The sequence below is a fragment of the Centropristis striata genome, chromosome 22 (assembly GCF_030273125.1).
Source record: "Centropristis striata isolate RG_2023a ecotype Rhode Island chromosome 22, C.striata_1.0, whole genome shotgun sequence".
NCBI classification, from domain to species: domain Eukaryota; kingdom Metazoa; phylum Chordata; class Actinopteri; order Perciformes; family Serranidae; genus Centropristis; species Centropristis striata.
Genome location: NC_081538.1, coordinates 15725706 through 15741386, shown reverse-complemented (window position 1 = coordinate 15741386; position 15681 = coordinate 15725706). Strand labels below are relative to the sequence as shown.

General features: G+C 39.8%; 1 protein-coding gene across 4 annotated transcripts in view; it reads left to right on the top strand.

Annotated features, from left to right (window-relative positions):
- Window positions 1–14965, top strand: part of rerg (RAS-like, estrogen-regulated, growth inhibitor) — an 88263-nt gene extending 73298 nt beyond the window's left edge. For all 4 annotated transcript variants that reach the window (XM_059325712.1, XM_059325711.1, XM_059325714.1 and 1 more), the window contains exons 4-5: window positions 6856–6929; window positions 13564–14965. In XM_059325712.1, the coding sequence (XP_059181695.1) occupies window positions 6856–6929; window positions 13564–13974 (485 nt within the window). In that variant the 3' untranslated portion in view covers window positions 13975–14965. The remainder of the gene's footprint in view (window positions 1–6855; window positions 6930–13563) is intronic.
- Window positions 14966–15681: the final 716 nt, after the last annotated feature.

The following is a 15681-nucleotide window of genomic DNA, read 5'->3' as shown; positions in this document are numbered from 1 at the left end:
GTTGTCCAACTATAGTCAGATTAAGGCAATAATTTGTTTTTTTTTAAGTGTCATGTAAACATACTGACTGAGTCTTCAGCTGGTACCAGTGTATCAGTTTAGTCACGAAGAGAAAAAGGTAGTAGGGCCCCATGAGATGAAGAAGGCCATGCGCCAAGACATTTTATTGGTCACACCTGTTTGCCTGACAGCAAGCAGATTTGTCTCTGTGTTTTTGTAAAAAAAAATTAAAAAAAACTGCACTCCACCTCAAGCCACAACACACATACATAACACATTAGTACTTCAGATTAAAGAGAACTGTGGTTTTTTCTTTAAGTCAAATGCTGCGGTGACCATTACACTTGTCCTTGAAAGGCCAAGCCCTGACTCATTGGCTGAGGTAAAATTCCACCACCTGTCTCCTCCGTGTGTGTGTGTGTGTGTGTGAGAGAGAGAGAGAGACACTGCATATGACAATTTCACCCCTCATTTTTTCCCTGCTAAGTTCAGCAACAGTTGTCTGCTTTGAGCACATCCACCATAAATCTCTCCGTCATTCACCCACAGACTAGCTAAGGACACATTATGATTGTATCTTACATCAACATATTATGTAAGCATGTGAGTTGCACTTATAACCCGGCCTTGGCCATTTCCACATGTTACTGCGAGCATCATAGCTTACGTGTGAAGCGTTTAATGTGAGAGAGAGAGGGTCCCTCTATAGGCAATCATTTACATAATGTGTTAATAAATTACCAATGTTTATGTTGGGAGCTTACTTAAAAAAAAAAAAGCAATGGTTAAATAGCTGCACCAAAAGATGTGGTGAACAGTTTTTGAGTTCACCTAAATGAAAAAGTTTCAACAATGTAAGAATTGAGGATGGCGCCCTGGATAATTTTAAAAGTTTTCAATATTAGATTTATTTTCTAATTAAATTAATTGTTCTAAAATGTAATTTGAACAAGCATCTGCTATATTATCTCTCTATAAATAGTGAGCTAGTACAGCTGTATGTCTAAAGCTACATTACATACTCCACAAGGACAGAGACATTTTTTCTTGTTCTCAAAGAACATAAAAAAAATCTTTCTAGCCAGAACATTTCATACTCCTTGAGAAACTCCACTGCAGAACTCCTGGGAAGTCTTCAGTGCAGCACAGGTCTCATTTAAATTCAGATTTTTGAGCAATCGCACAATAGTTCTTGGACACCACACAAGAAAAAAGTTCTGCCCAGTTGAATTTTTTCTCTCTCCCAGGGCTGCAAGAACAAAATGACATCAATCTGTTCTTGCAGCCCTGGGAGAGAGAAAAAATGTCTCTGTTCTTGCAGTCTATATATTAGCCGTTAGCCTACAGCTCAATACTTTGACAGGATAATGAGGATTATTGCCCTCTACTGTAATGGTCTGAAAAGTGTGCAACACCAAATACTCAACAACTATAGCTACTCAGTACATTTGGAGATGCAGACTCGTGTATGCCGACAGAACTGAACACTTCCAGTATCTTCTTTGTTACAGAGTTCTGAAGTGGAGGTAGTATAAATAGTAGTCCCAATCATTTTTCTGCACATGTCCACTGTGCACCTTAACAAGAGCAAGACAGAGATCATTATTTTTGGCAAAACCTCTCCGGCCTTCTCCACCGATGCCCTAGGCCCTCTTAGCCTGGGTATACCCATACTGCCTTGCGTGCTCGATTTCATTTCGAACCTGCAGACAGTCTGGAATCTAAGGCCGTTTCTTAGCCCTGTTTTAGGGATCCAATCACAGAACGGGGAGGGACGGCAACACAATGACGCATACTACTCGACAGACGGAAGCTTGTAGTTTTGTAGTTTTCATACGGATCCAACATGGCTGCAGCAGACGCGAAACTCTCTTTGGATCTAGCTGTAGACAGTGTTCTAGATAGTTTAGAGCCAAAGTTGATTTTAAAAGAAGAACAACTCCTTTATCACCACCAAAAAGTATGTTTTAGCCTTGCTTCCAACAGGATTTGGCCAAAGCCTAATCAACCAACTAGCCCCGCTACCGCTCACTGCTGTAATGCCAGTGATCTCGCTACGAGCTGGGGGACAGTGGAGCCGCCCAGAGACCCGCAGCAGCCCGTCTATTGCTCATAAAATCAGTGGATGTGTGTGGCTGAATGACATGATGGGGGAATAAGGCGTACAAAATAAATAATCTTGCAGAAAGCTAGAACTGGAGAAGCAAAGCAGCAAGCAACACACAGACACACACACACACACCAACACTGCTGGTAGACTGTGAGCAGCCAGTGTCAGAAAATGCTGCAGAAAAACGTTGCAGAAGCAGAATTGAGCATTTTAGTCTCAAAGTAGAGATGGGCTAGTCCGTCCATGTAAACATCAATTTCTGTCACTCTACATACGTCATCTGGTATAACTGATACAATTAGCTAAGAGCTACCTACAGACGCTTATGATAGACATTCGTAGCACCCAATAAACGGCTCTGGAGGATCGTAAACCACGCCTCCTCTACGGAGAAATGAATAGCTGGTTGCCAGACTAGATCTCATTTGTGATATAGTCTGGTGTTAGCCAGGCTAAGGCCTTCTAGCCTTCAAAATCCGGCCTTCAGTCAGAAATCTTGGCGTGATTTTTGACAGTGCATTTAAGTTTGAGCAGCAGGTGAGTGCAGTAGTGAGGAGAAGCTTTTTCCACCTGAGAACACTAGCCAAGACCGAAGCCTACCTGCCTCAGAGTGACCTGGAGAGAGCTATTCATGCCTTCATCACATCTCAACTGGACTACTGTAAAGCTCTCTACACCGGCATGGATCAACTGCAGCTTCACCGCCTGCAGTTTGTCCAGAGCTCAGCCTCCCGACTCCTCACCTGCACTAAAAAACTTGATCACGTCACCCCGGTCCTCACATCGCTCCATCGGTCCCCATCCATCACCACATTGACTATAAACACACTCCTTTCAACTAATTGCCCAATTGCACAGCCTTAAGAGATGCATTTCACGAATGCTGGGTCCTGTGGTCTAAATCTAGTACCTTCAGGTTGAATGCACTTATTGTAAGTCGCTTTGGACAAAAGCGTCTGCTAAATGACATGTAATGTAAAAAAATTGAATGGGTCTTGTTGGTTTTCTGAGAATCTACTGCACCTACTAGTACCTTGTTTGCCATGTAGCAATAAAAAAATATACGAAAAAACTGGATTAATCTGGTTAGTCACATTGGACTGCTGTTATTTTGAACACTACTGTACCTGTCTGACCTTCTGCACCACCGCACCCCCTCCAGAGCTCTATGGTCAGCTGGCCAGCTGCTGTTGGAGGTGCCCAGGTCCAGATTAAAAACAAGGGGCGACAGGGCCTTTTCAGTAGCAGCCCCCAGACTCTGGAACTGCCTCCCCTCCACATCCGTGCAGCGAAGTCCCTAAAAGTTTATAAGTCTCACTTTAAAACCCACCTCTTTTCTCTTGCCTTTGATTAAAGTTTTCCTCCGGCAAGTGCTAGGGAATAGTGTCCCCTAGTAATCCCTCAGTGCCTTTAAAATGATCCCTTCTTCTTTTAATTTATTTTAACCCTTGCAGGAAATGTCTTTTAATCCTATTTGTTTTGTTTTTTCTTTTTGTTTCTTTCACCTTTGTCAATCCTGTATTTTATTGCACTTTATGCACTTTTATGTGAAGCACTTTGGTGCGGCTCAGCCGTCTGTAAATACATAGAAATAGATTTGACTTGACTTTCATTCAGATCCATCGCATCTGGTTCTTTCATTGAAAAAGTAAAAAAAAAAAAAGGAATAACAATATGTAGCAATTCTTCTCAAGAAAATTTGAAAAGTCTAGTGATCTTTTTTTCTTATATTGATTTCTTGACCCAGCTTTACTTTCCCCTCACAAAAGAAGCATGCATGAAGAAACAGCAGGGCAGGCAGAGTCACAAGCTGAAAGCAATTGTAAGACTTGCTTCACAAAGTCAAAAAGCTTTGAGAAAGTGCTGGCTTAAGCCCTCTGGTTGAGATGACGGCAAAATCCATCACAATCCCTCTCTTTACAGGAAGGGTTTCAGGGGCTTCAGTGCTGTCTGCGAGGTGTTTACACAGATGGGATTTTTACAAGGGGGCAATTTAGGCAGATAAGTCGTGTGCTGTTCAAGGTGGAATGAAAGGTCACAGCCACAGTTCACACCTGTGTTCCTGTGCCAGGAATAAGAAGCTCTTATCCTGCTTTTAAAGCCAGCAAGAGGTGAAGCTCAGGCCGTTTCAGGTCACTGCAGGAGTAAGCCTTCATCTAGCAACCAGGAAGGTCTCTCAACCTGCTGAGAAGTATGAAAAGCGCTTGGCTCCAAAGTGCAACATAATGATTTAATGGAAAAGGAAGCAAGGCGGGAAGAAGCCGGACTCTTGTTGTCGCTCAGAAAAACATCAATGATGGCAACATCACACAAATTGTAGATCTCTGAAGGGATATTTTGAGCTTGATCTTGATTTTGATCTGCCGGTATCAAGTTAGGAAGCAGCTCTCCAAGCAAATGGACAAAAGGCAGGGTGGAGGGCAAGGTTTATATAGGTAATCTGTGACCAGGAAGGCTTTGGAAAATGCAGCAAGGTAACCACTGAACACCAAACATCCATTGTGTGATGGAAATGGTGCATGCAATGGTCATGTTTCAATGAACTAACTACTAATGCCATGTATTTTTGATGCTTCTTTTCAGATCAATACTGTAAGTAACATAAATAGCTTCTTTGCATATGCTGTCATACTGTAACATAGGGCTGCACAATTAATCAAATTTTAATCGTGATCACGATTTTGGCCACCACGATTAAATTATCCTGATCGGCGGCGATATTTCCATTTTAAAATGCGGCTCTCCTACACATCTAATCAAGCTCTTTCTACACCAGTAATCCACCAACCACCAGGAGGTGAACGCATAGTTAAGGTTTCATGTAGCTGCCTGAATAAATAACGAGCGAGCGCACCTTGCAGCGGTACCTTCAATCCACTCCATGGACTGTAGCATAAAGGCTGTTTTTACCCGGAATGAGGCGGGTCTCACTTGCTGAAACTTCCCTAATTTGAATGTGAGCCGTCCGGATCGGTCTTTTGATGGGACTTTTGTTGTCCCTGTAGAAGAGCAGGGCCGTTTTTCCTCCCCTGAAAAAAGCCTGGTTGCTGATTGGATGGAACACTAAGCAGGATGTGACGTAGTACTGGATGCCACAACAACAAGCGCCATTTGAAAAAGCCTGCGAAGCAGTGTTGCCAACTTAGCAACTTTGTTGCTATATTTAGTGACTTTTCAGACCCCCTTAGCGACTATTTTTCAAAGAAGCCACTGGAGACAAACCCAGCGACTATTTCTGGTGTTATTGGAGACTTTTTTCGAAGCGGCACAGTCCTCCTGCAGGAGTCTCTCCCAGCTGCAGAGCCAGAGGGGATGTTAACCCCTTAGCATCCAGTCTGCAAATTGCTAATAGGCTAACAGTTAGCTCTGTAGCAGTACAGTGTGTATGTGCTGCTGCTGCAGGGGGTGTTCACTTAGTGATCTCTGTTTGTTTACAACAAGCACTGGACACTGTGCATACACTAAAAACTGTTCCTATTGTTTGTTTAAAAGTAGTGCAATAAAAATACAGATGTTTTCCCTAACAGGATGAATAATTGTGATTAATAATCGCGATTACAATATTGATCAAAATAATTGTGATTATCACTTTGGCCATAATCGTGCAGCCCTACTGTAACAATTACATACTGAAACAGCGTCCAACACTGTAAAAGTGGCTATGATTTGCTTGGTTTACAGTTCCAATGGATGAAATTGGAAAACAACAGGAACTACTTTTGAGTTCCGTTAATATACGGATATAAGTGATAAAAAAACAGAGAAACAGTTGCCAATGTAGATCAAAAACCTCCATCTAAAGGCTGGAGGAGCGGAGTTCAACAAACTACAAATGTAGACATTGATGTTAAAGGGCTGCGTTGAGTTGATAGTTACTGATACTGCTTACTAGATACTGCAATAAAAATGTGCTGTGACTTCCCTATTCTCTATGTTTTGGCACACAAATACACACTTTATCAATGCTGACCAATATTTTTATTATTAAAATTCTACAATTTTACAATGACATTTAGCAGAAGCTTTTATCCAAAGCGACATACATTTGAGGGTTAACCCTTTATCAGGCAAAGAACTATATTTGGTAACTTCAGGTAATATGTCGAGAAAAAAGTTGCAAATTTACTAGATTAAAGTGGCAAATCTACAAGAAAAAAAGTCGCAGATTTACGAGAAAAAAGTGGAAAAAAAGCTACTTTTTTCTCCCAAATTCACCACTTTAAATCTCATAAATCTACGCATTTTTTTCTTGTAGATTTGCCACTTTAATCTCGTAAACTTTTTTTCTCAAAATATTACCCCCCTCCCCCGGGTCCTTATGTTTTTTTTTACACATTTCACACATTCTGGCTGTATGTAATATCCTCCAATATTCTCTAGGGTTGAAATTTGGAATTCGCAAGTATTTCAATGAGTGCCCTATTAAGGGTTAACACAACACAAGCAAAGATAAAATAAAAAAATAACACATGAGAAGGTGCCATGGGCTAAAGTATCTTACTTGGAAAGTATTGCATACTATAATCATCAGTTTTATGTGTGAATGATACTTGCTGCTTGTGTGATGACTAATTCACAGATTCAAAAATCTCTCTGCCTTCATAGTAAATTACTCATAAACAATTCAGCGACTCAGAATGTATTTTAGTAGCTTTGACTCCCATGTGAGGAGTCAGGTGTCACTAGCATCAAATGATTCACATCAGATGTAATTCAATACTTTTCTTGTCTTTTGTGTCCAACAGAATCAACATATCGTCATCAAGCCAACATTGATGATGAGGTGGTCACTATGGAGATTCTGGACACTGCAGGGCAGGTGAGACAAATGATTCCTGTGTCCCCAATCCAAACCTGTTTCAAGAAACTGTATGGAATTGTTGAAACAGCAACATAAAGACCAGAGTTCTCTACCACAACCTTCAACTCAGGATTAGGGGGTTCAACTTACATCATTAAGGTACAGTTAGTGTATGAACAAAGTGAAGTGTCTATCAACTAGGGATGTACCTGAGGCCACGTTTATACATAGCAGGGTATTTAGAGAAACAAATATTTCCCCCCTCCGTTTTCAAAAAAGTTGTCATTTACATCAACCCGCATAAATACACCATCGAGCACCATTATAACTATGCCAAACCTATGGGTGGCAGTGTAGGGAGAAGGATAAAGCCATGCAAGCCAATCAGAATCCTCAGAATCAACAACAACGATAACATGAGCGACTTCCTGTTCCTTTCAAAACAACTAGAATGAGCGTGAGAACCTAAAACCCTGTTTTTCCCAGTTGCCACGACAACACCTTAATGGAGTTTTCCAAATTCTCCAATTTGCCTGGAGCTTTTAGAAATAATCGTTTTCCATGATAAAAACAGGGTTTTTGTGTAAATGAGAGGCCAAACCGTATGGAAATATCTACGTTTTCCCTTCGTGTAAATGGGGCCTCATTTACCCTTCCTGATAAATGTCTGCATCTTTCATAATCTATACCCCTAGTTTTACAAGGTAAATCTGACTCAACTCAAACATTTGGTCCATCCCATATGGGATTAAAAAACACAGCTGTCAAATATATAACCAGACATCTTCTGGCAACACATGCACAAAAACAAAACAAAACGCACCAGTTATAACACATATACTTTTAAATTCATGCGTCAGGCCGGGCTCAAGGCAGGACTCAGACGCAGAGCAGGTGTACTTCAAGTCTCTTTATTCAAGAAGGCAGCAGGATTAATCCTCACAGAGTGAAAAACAAAGGGGCTACAAAACTCCTGAATCTGAGCAGAGATACTAAAAAGAAAGGTCGCTCCAAAGGAGGAAAAGCACTGAAAGCTTATCTACACTAATAAACTAAACTAATAAGTCTTAATCTAAGAAACGGGGAATTCCATCTAATCTCTCAAGGGGAAAACTAACAAATAAAAACTCTAAAAGGCGCTCCAAAAGGGAGGAACAAAACCTGATAGGAAATAATAAGGAATCTACAAAACACACTGATAAACCTGGAAAAAGGACTAAAGGGGGAAAATAAAAATGAACACAAAATCACTCCAACTGGAGGAAAAACAAAACAAGAAAGCTAACAAGAAAAACTGTGAAAATAAATTCTAGCGATACACTATAAAATGACAAAGAAAAATCACTCTTGCGAGGAAACTCAAAAAGGCGAAGCAAGGAAATCTGAGGCTGTGGCATGAATGAGATAAGTGGCTGGTATTGTGACGGGGTCAAACACACTGGACCAAGACAAGGGAAAACACAGACTATTGGAACACATGGAGGGAAGGGAGCACCAGGTGAACACAATCGGTGATTAGGGGAGACAATCAGACAGATGACACACGGGGAAGGGCAAGTGACCTGAAACGGGAGGTGAGTTACTATTTCAAAATAAAAGAGGAAATAACGAGACCAGAACACAAAATAAGATACAACCCAGGCGGCAATCTCCGTGTCTGAGCATGGAGGCCAACCAGGAAGTGCCTTAAGCCTGCAATCCACCGAAAATTCCAGCAGGGGGTGCTAAGTTTGGCTGCAAAAAAAATCTGTCCATTCATTTCAGTGCAAAATTTGAAAACTTCTGACTTGATTTATCATCTCAGAAAAAAATTTCAGGACAACAATATGGTCTCAATCGCAGGTAGAAAATCATTTTCAAGACAATTTGATGTCAACAGTTCTAATAATGGCCCCATTTAGAAGAAAATAGAAGATAAAGAATCGTATGATTTGGGGCGTGGCTACAGGTCACTAACAAGGCGAGCCGTCATCAGGAGAGAAGCAAAGCAATGCGTATCCACGGCAACGTGTCAATAAAGTTATATATAACGTTATATAGATAGAAAAGAGGACGTTTGCTGATTTGGTCTCATAACTTTGACCCTTCACACTGTATTTTCACTTAATGACAGTTTATTTGAACGTTTTGTTCAGTAAAAATGTCTTGTTGAGTGTTTGGTTGGACTAACAGACACTCAAAAAACTAACATCCCAGTTAATGCTCCAATTAATGCTAACATGAATTAGCAGCGACTTCTCTCAGTCGGGTTGCCGGTATAGAGAGGCGTGTAGTCAGTGTCGTCAGATCTCTCTCGCTCCTCCACAGTCCAATTATGGTCAGCTCCGCGTATCGGAAACAAGATGGTGACGCAAGATGGGGACGAGTATAACGTTGAACTCGAGGCTTCCAACGGGCAGTCCACAAACCAATGGGTGACGTCACGGTGACTACGTCCATTATTTATATACAGTCTATGATACAACCTCACCACAGTGTGACAACATGTGAGTAAAATATTAAATAAATTGCACACCCAATAGCAGAAAAAAAAGAAAATAAATACTGAAAGCCTAAAGTCCAGGGCTTTTTCCCTTTTATTCCAGACTTTATCCAAGTAACTGCTTACTTCTCCAGCAAAATTAATTTCTAGATCACTGAAATAGTGTAATGGGAAATATTGCTAGTAATAAAGAATTGACACATTTTTGGAAAATACAGTGGATTAGTAGCTGTCGTAAAGTGCAAAACAACTCATTGTTTAATCCAGTGGTTCCCAACCTTTTTCTTGAGGGACCCACATTTTTATTATGGTACCCTCTCTTTTTCTTTTTGAGATATTCAGCATTTTTCCATTAGCTCTGTGTTTCTGTTGTTAGGCGAGGTTACTGCTAGGTGTGGTTACCGCTAGGTGAGGCTACCTTTGTATACTGCAGGAGGGATGTTACACATGTCCTGATTCTCGCGATCTAGCCTTTATTTTTAAACTTTTCTAGTGATTTTCCTATTCAAATAAATGAATAAACATTTAATGTAGCCCTTATTTAGTTGTTGTTGTTGTCCCACTAATGAATTAAATGATGACTCATCTATATTTAACACATTAGATTTATTACATCCCTTAAAATCAGGAGGGCTTTGCGACCCCCCGTCGATCTTTGGTGCCCCCCCTGTTGGGAATCACTGGTTTAATCCATTCAGTTAAGTTTCAGGTTGAATGCTCAAGTATCATGGTGCCCTTGCTGCCTTTTCTGAGATTGTGACACTTTTGGGAAGATCTTTGCTTGATTAATTGTAAGAGTGAATATGAGACCGAATGGCACTTCTAGATGGCCGTTTCCTGTTGTCTGGCAGAAGCATTGCAGGGTCCTGGCCATGAGGGAGCTCTTGCGTAAGTCCTTGGGCTGAAGATAAATATGCTGCAGTGCTGCGTAGGTGTTCTGCTGGCGGCTGATTTCCCCTGCGACACTTCAGCCAAGTCATCTCTCTCTCATTATATTGTAGTCTATTTTCAGCTGGCATTAGGATGAGGTCTGAATGTTTCCAGACACGGCTGCATTGGTTGTCAGGCCTCTGCTGACTCCGATTGTATCAAAGCACAGTGTGAACTCTGCCATGATTTGTGGAGGTGGAGTCTTCTTGGCCGCTCATAAATTCCAGGTTCAGAAGTCGGTCAGGTATACAAATGTCAAACTTTCTTGTCTGTCCTCTAGAGGGATGAAGTCTTTTTTTCTTCCTCTGACAAATATTATGAGATCAGGGCCTGTGCGCCTCCCTCCAGTCAGGTTATGATTTAAAGTCGGCCACACGACCAGTTAAGTCCTGTTATAACTGGAGGGACTGTTTCTGCTTCAACATGATCAAAATAGGAGCACATGCTTGAAAGTTTACCATTCTCAGACAGCTATAGGATTTACATTTCTGGCTTAAACAGGTGTGGGAGAGAGCAGAGTCAGGAATTGGAGAAAATGCTTCTCCTTTAAGAAATGACATGCATTACGCACATGAATATGGAGGAAAAAAAACACCAAGATTGATAGTAGATAGACAAACTGTCCAGGAAACAAAAAGACTGGCTTTAAACTGTCACCTACATGCAACAAAAGGTTTTTTCTTTTTATTCTTGTTTCTATAAAAAAATGTTTTAACACTTCTCCTTGTTCTTGTCTTGTTTTGAAATGTAAAGGACTAGTTCTGTATTATGGAAAAATCCTTTACATGCCAAGACCTATATTAGAAGACTGATGGTTAGGGCTGGGCGATATGGACCAAAAGTCATATCCCAATATATTTAGGCTGGATATCGATATACGATATATATCCTGATATTTTTATCGCAAAGTGAGAGCAAATGTTCAGTCAATGTCAAATATGACATGTCACAAGTAGTTTTATTGAAACTGTTTAAGTGAACATACATACAGTATAACAACAGGAGTACCCCTTTTTTTTTTTTTTTTTTTTTTTTTTTTTAAATCAAAGCTCCATAAAGTTCACATTTAAATAAAAAAAAAATATCTTAAATAAAAGCCGCAGCTTGCCTGGAGCAAGTTCACAGTGCAAATGAATTGAACTTTATCCATATATATGGTAATTCCATATCACATTTATGAATATATCAATATATCTTTTATATCGATATATCGCCCAGCCCTACTGATGGTACCCTTATCCTGTAGGATAAATATAAAGCTACAGCTAGCTGCCAGTTAGCAGCTTTGCATACCACAAAAAAATAGAATTGTGGAAACAAGATCGCCTGACTCTGCCCACCAGTAACAAAATAAGCTCACCAATTAACATGTTTTATATGTTGTTTATTTTTATGACAAAAGCATATTTTTGTGTAAGCAAATTGTTGTTTTATGGAGAATGTCATCAACCCAACGCAAGAAGTAGTCTGGAACATAAGCACTAATATAAAAAACATACAACAACATTATGGTTTTCACTTTGAATATTTACGGATGAAACAAACAAGATATAAAATTGAATGTAGTGAATTTTAAGGCTGCTGGAAGGCAGATTTTATTACCTTTGATTAGCCTAGCTGCTTTTCTCTGTTTTAATGCTAAGCTAAGCTAGCTGGTTGATGGCTGAAGCTTCATAGTTTGTTTTTTTTTCATAGTCATTTCCCAAAATATCACACTATAAAACTTTGAGAATCTTCAAAAAAGTCAAAATGAAGAGTTCATAACTAGGGATGTCACGATTACAGATTTTCTTGGTACGATTATTGTCAGAGAAATAATCACGATATTACGATTATCAGGATATTTTTTGCATTAATTAATTTCACATTACTATGAATAAGTTAAATCACATGAAAACTCCTTATAGGTCTTATTTTTTTTATATTTATTTCCCTCTTTGGATGCTCTCATAACAAAATAATATAGCAACAATGTAAAGTAACCAAAAAGTACAAGAAAAATTATAATAATCCCAGGGGGAATGTCATATATACTAAATGTTTAAGATATAAAAATAATTTTAATAATTTGTTTGTCTAATCTTATGTGGCCAGATAATTTAACGGCAACTTTTTTGTGGCATGTTTTCCACCTGGGCAGACAAAAATGACACCTTGGTCATTTTATGGGTAGCCAAAACATTCCCACACGGATGATTTTACAAATTTTTTCGGAGGGAATAGCTCTTCCTCTTCATGCTTTACCTCCTGTCACCTCCGTCTGCAGCTGCATGGACCGAAAACAAAGCAACACAAGTGGTGACACGCGGTTGTTGTGTAACTTTATTTTCATTCCGGGCGAGTTGGGCTGACGTACCAACATGGTTCCAGCATAATCTTTTCCAGAAATTGTCGGTATTTAGGAAACGTTACGATTAACTAATCCTTAACCTTGTTTCCCCGATTCTATTTTTTTATGGTATGCAAAGCTAACTGGCAGCTAGCTGTAGCTTTATACTTATCCTACAGGATTAGTAGGAGTACCATCAGTAGGGCTGGGCGATATATTGATATAAAAGATATATCCATATATTCTTAACTGTGATATGGAATTAGACTATATCGCATACATCAATATAGTTCAATTAATTTGCAGTGTGATCCTTGCTCCAGGCAAGCTGCGGCTTTCATTGAAGATTTATTTATTTTTAAAAATGTAAATGTGCACTTTATGGGGCTTTGATTTTTTTTTTTTTTTTTTAAAAAGGTACTCCTGTTTTTATACAGTATTTATGTTCACTTAAATGGTTTCAATAAAACTACTTGTGACATGTCATATTTGACATTGACTGAATATTTGCTCTCATTTTGCGATAAAATTATCAGGATATATATTGTATATTGATATTCAGCCTAAATATATCGGGATATGACTTTTGGTCCATATCGCCCAGCCCTAACCATCAGTCTTCTAATATAGGTCTTGGCATAATACAGAACTATTCCTTTACATTTCAAAACAAGACGAGAACAAGAAGAAGTGTTAAAACATTTTTTAGAAACAAGAATAAAAAGAAAAAACCCTTTTGTTGCATGCTTTTTGTTGGCTTTCAATTTGACTGAACATTTGCTCTCACTTTGCGATAAAAATATCGCAACGTTATGGTTAACTTATCGTCACGTTTAATACCGCGATTAATCGTGAAAACGGGTAATTGTGGCATCCCTATTCATAACCAAACTTTTTTGTCCTCATCTCAGGAGGACATCCAGCAGAAGGAGGGTCACATGCGCTGGGGTGACGGATTTGTCATCGTATATGACATCACAGACCGGGGAAGCTTTGAGGAGGTGGCGCCACTTCGGAATCTCCTCGAGGAGGTGAAGAAGCCGAAAAACGTGCCTCTGGTCCTCGTGGGCAACAAGTCAGATCTGGACCACGTGCGGCAGGTTGGCACGGAGGAAGGCGAGCGACTTGCAGCTGAGATGGCATGCGCCTTCTACGAATGTTCAGCATGTGCCAATGAAGGTGTTACTGTGGCCGAGGCTTTCCACGAGCTGTGCCGCGAGGTGAGGCGCCGCAAGGCCGTGCAGGGCAAGGCCAGACGCCGCAGCTCCACCACACACGTCAAACAGGCCATCAACAAGATGTTGACCAAAATCAGCAGCTAGGGAAGAGCCACGCGACTGTCTGATGACTCAAGAAATGTACATTTTATCATGTAAATGTTGCAATTATTGGCTTTTGAAATGGACAAAATGTGACTGATTTATTGTGCTTTTACCTAATCTGATCATGTTCCATCAAAAAACTCCCAAGATCAATATCTTGCCACTGTGGAAGAGGTACTTCGTGTTGCTACTTCAGCATGGGAGCCTTAGCGGATGATTTCTCATGCAAACTTTTAAGCTTATTGGATCAAAATAATCCTGGATACTGGGGAGATATACAATATGGTAAGGTTCTCAACTTTTATCCTCTCTTTACTAACTCTAATTCTCTTCACAGTCAGTACATAGGCCACAGCGCAGTCTGAAAATGATGCATGCAAGCTGTCTTATTTAGCATGCAACCAATCCAAGGAAGAAGATTCTTAGTTTCCTCTCTGTATCTTATCTGTAGGGGGCATTGTGATGTGCTTCGGGCCACATGTTTGTAACTGTTCTGTCAGCGACGGTAGAAAAATAAGATCCGATAATTGCTATTATCGAGTAATATCGACTGCCCTTGTCAAGCCTAGATAAATCCCAGAAGTTGTCAATGTCTGTCCTTCAAACAAACCTTGTATTAAAGTCTACTCTGTTCTGTTGACATTAAATGTTCTGCAGTGGACTTCCTGTTTGTCCAGAACACATGTACACAAGATCTTTCCCTCAAGGAACCACAGCACAGGTTCAGATCAAGTCAAGGCTCGGGAGGGAACATTTTGCTGTTTTCTGTAAACAGACAAAGGGAAACAGCTGCTGTCCAGGGACGTTTTTTAATACTGTAAACTACACTATGTATGATACGGTATATTGCCTTAAGCAATGCTCTGTCTTAAATGTATACAGAACCAAAAGGCATCTACAGTAGAAGATACTGTAATTGTTGAAATGGAATATGTTTTATGTGACCTGTATGACAACCAACTGTGCACTTGTAATTAAAAGCTGAGATATATCCCACCTGTGTTCCTCTTAATGACTTTCTTTAATGATGTTTGGTAGACATCAGTGTAAATGCCATGACTGGGTGCATTATGTTCCACACAGGCCCTTAGTGGTGTACTATATTTCAAATAACAACCAGTGTGAATGATATGGAAGCCTTAGGCCAGACCATTAAATGTCACATTTACATAGTGACAGTCTCCAGACAGAGAATTGACTGTATATCAAGCTCCTGAAACACATTTGCAACCCTATGTGGCTTTTATAAGACATATGGTTGATATTTTGTGCCGATATTCAGGTTTAAAATCTCAAACAATAAAAGCTTAAGTGCATATGCAATAAAGGAGACGGTAACATATGCCGTCAGATTTTCCAGCCTGTTGTTTCAAATGAAACAACCTCAAAAGTGGAAATCATTCTTTGCTCTAGTACTATAACAATTGTTGAAATGTTTTTATATTTAAAGTTCTACTGAAGTTTTCCCAATGAAGCTTCAAATGTCTATCATATTTTTTGTCCTGATCACCCAAAAATATAATAAAAAAAGAAATAATCCTCAATAGAGACATCTGCATCTAAAACCAATGCACCAATGATAAATTGAATTAAAATGTAAGGAAATAACAGTTTTATTTGGTCGAACTTTTTTTGTCACAGCCACATGGAGCCACTGCAGATGGCATGAAGAGTCTCATGTGGCTCCGGAGCCGCGGGTTGCAGACC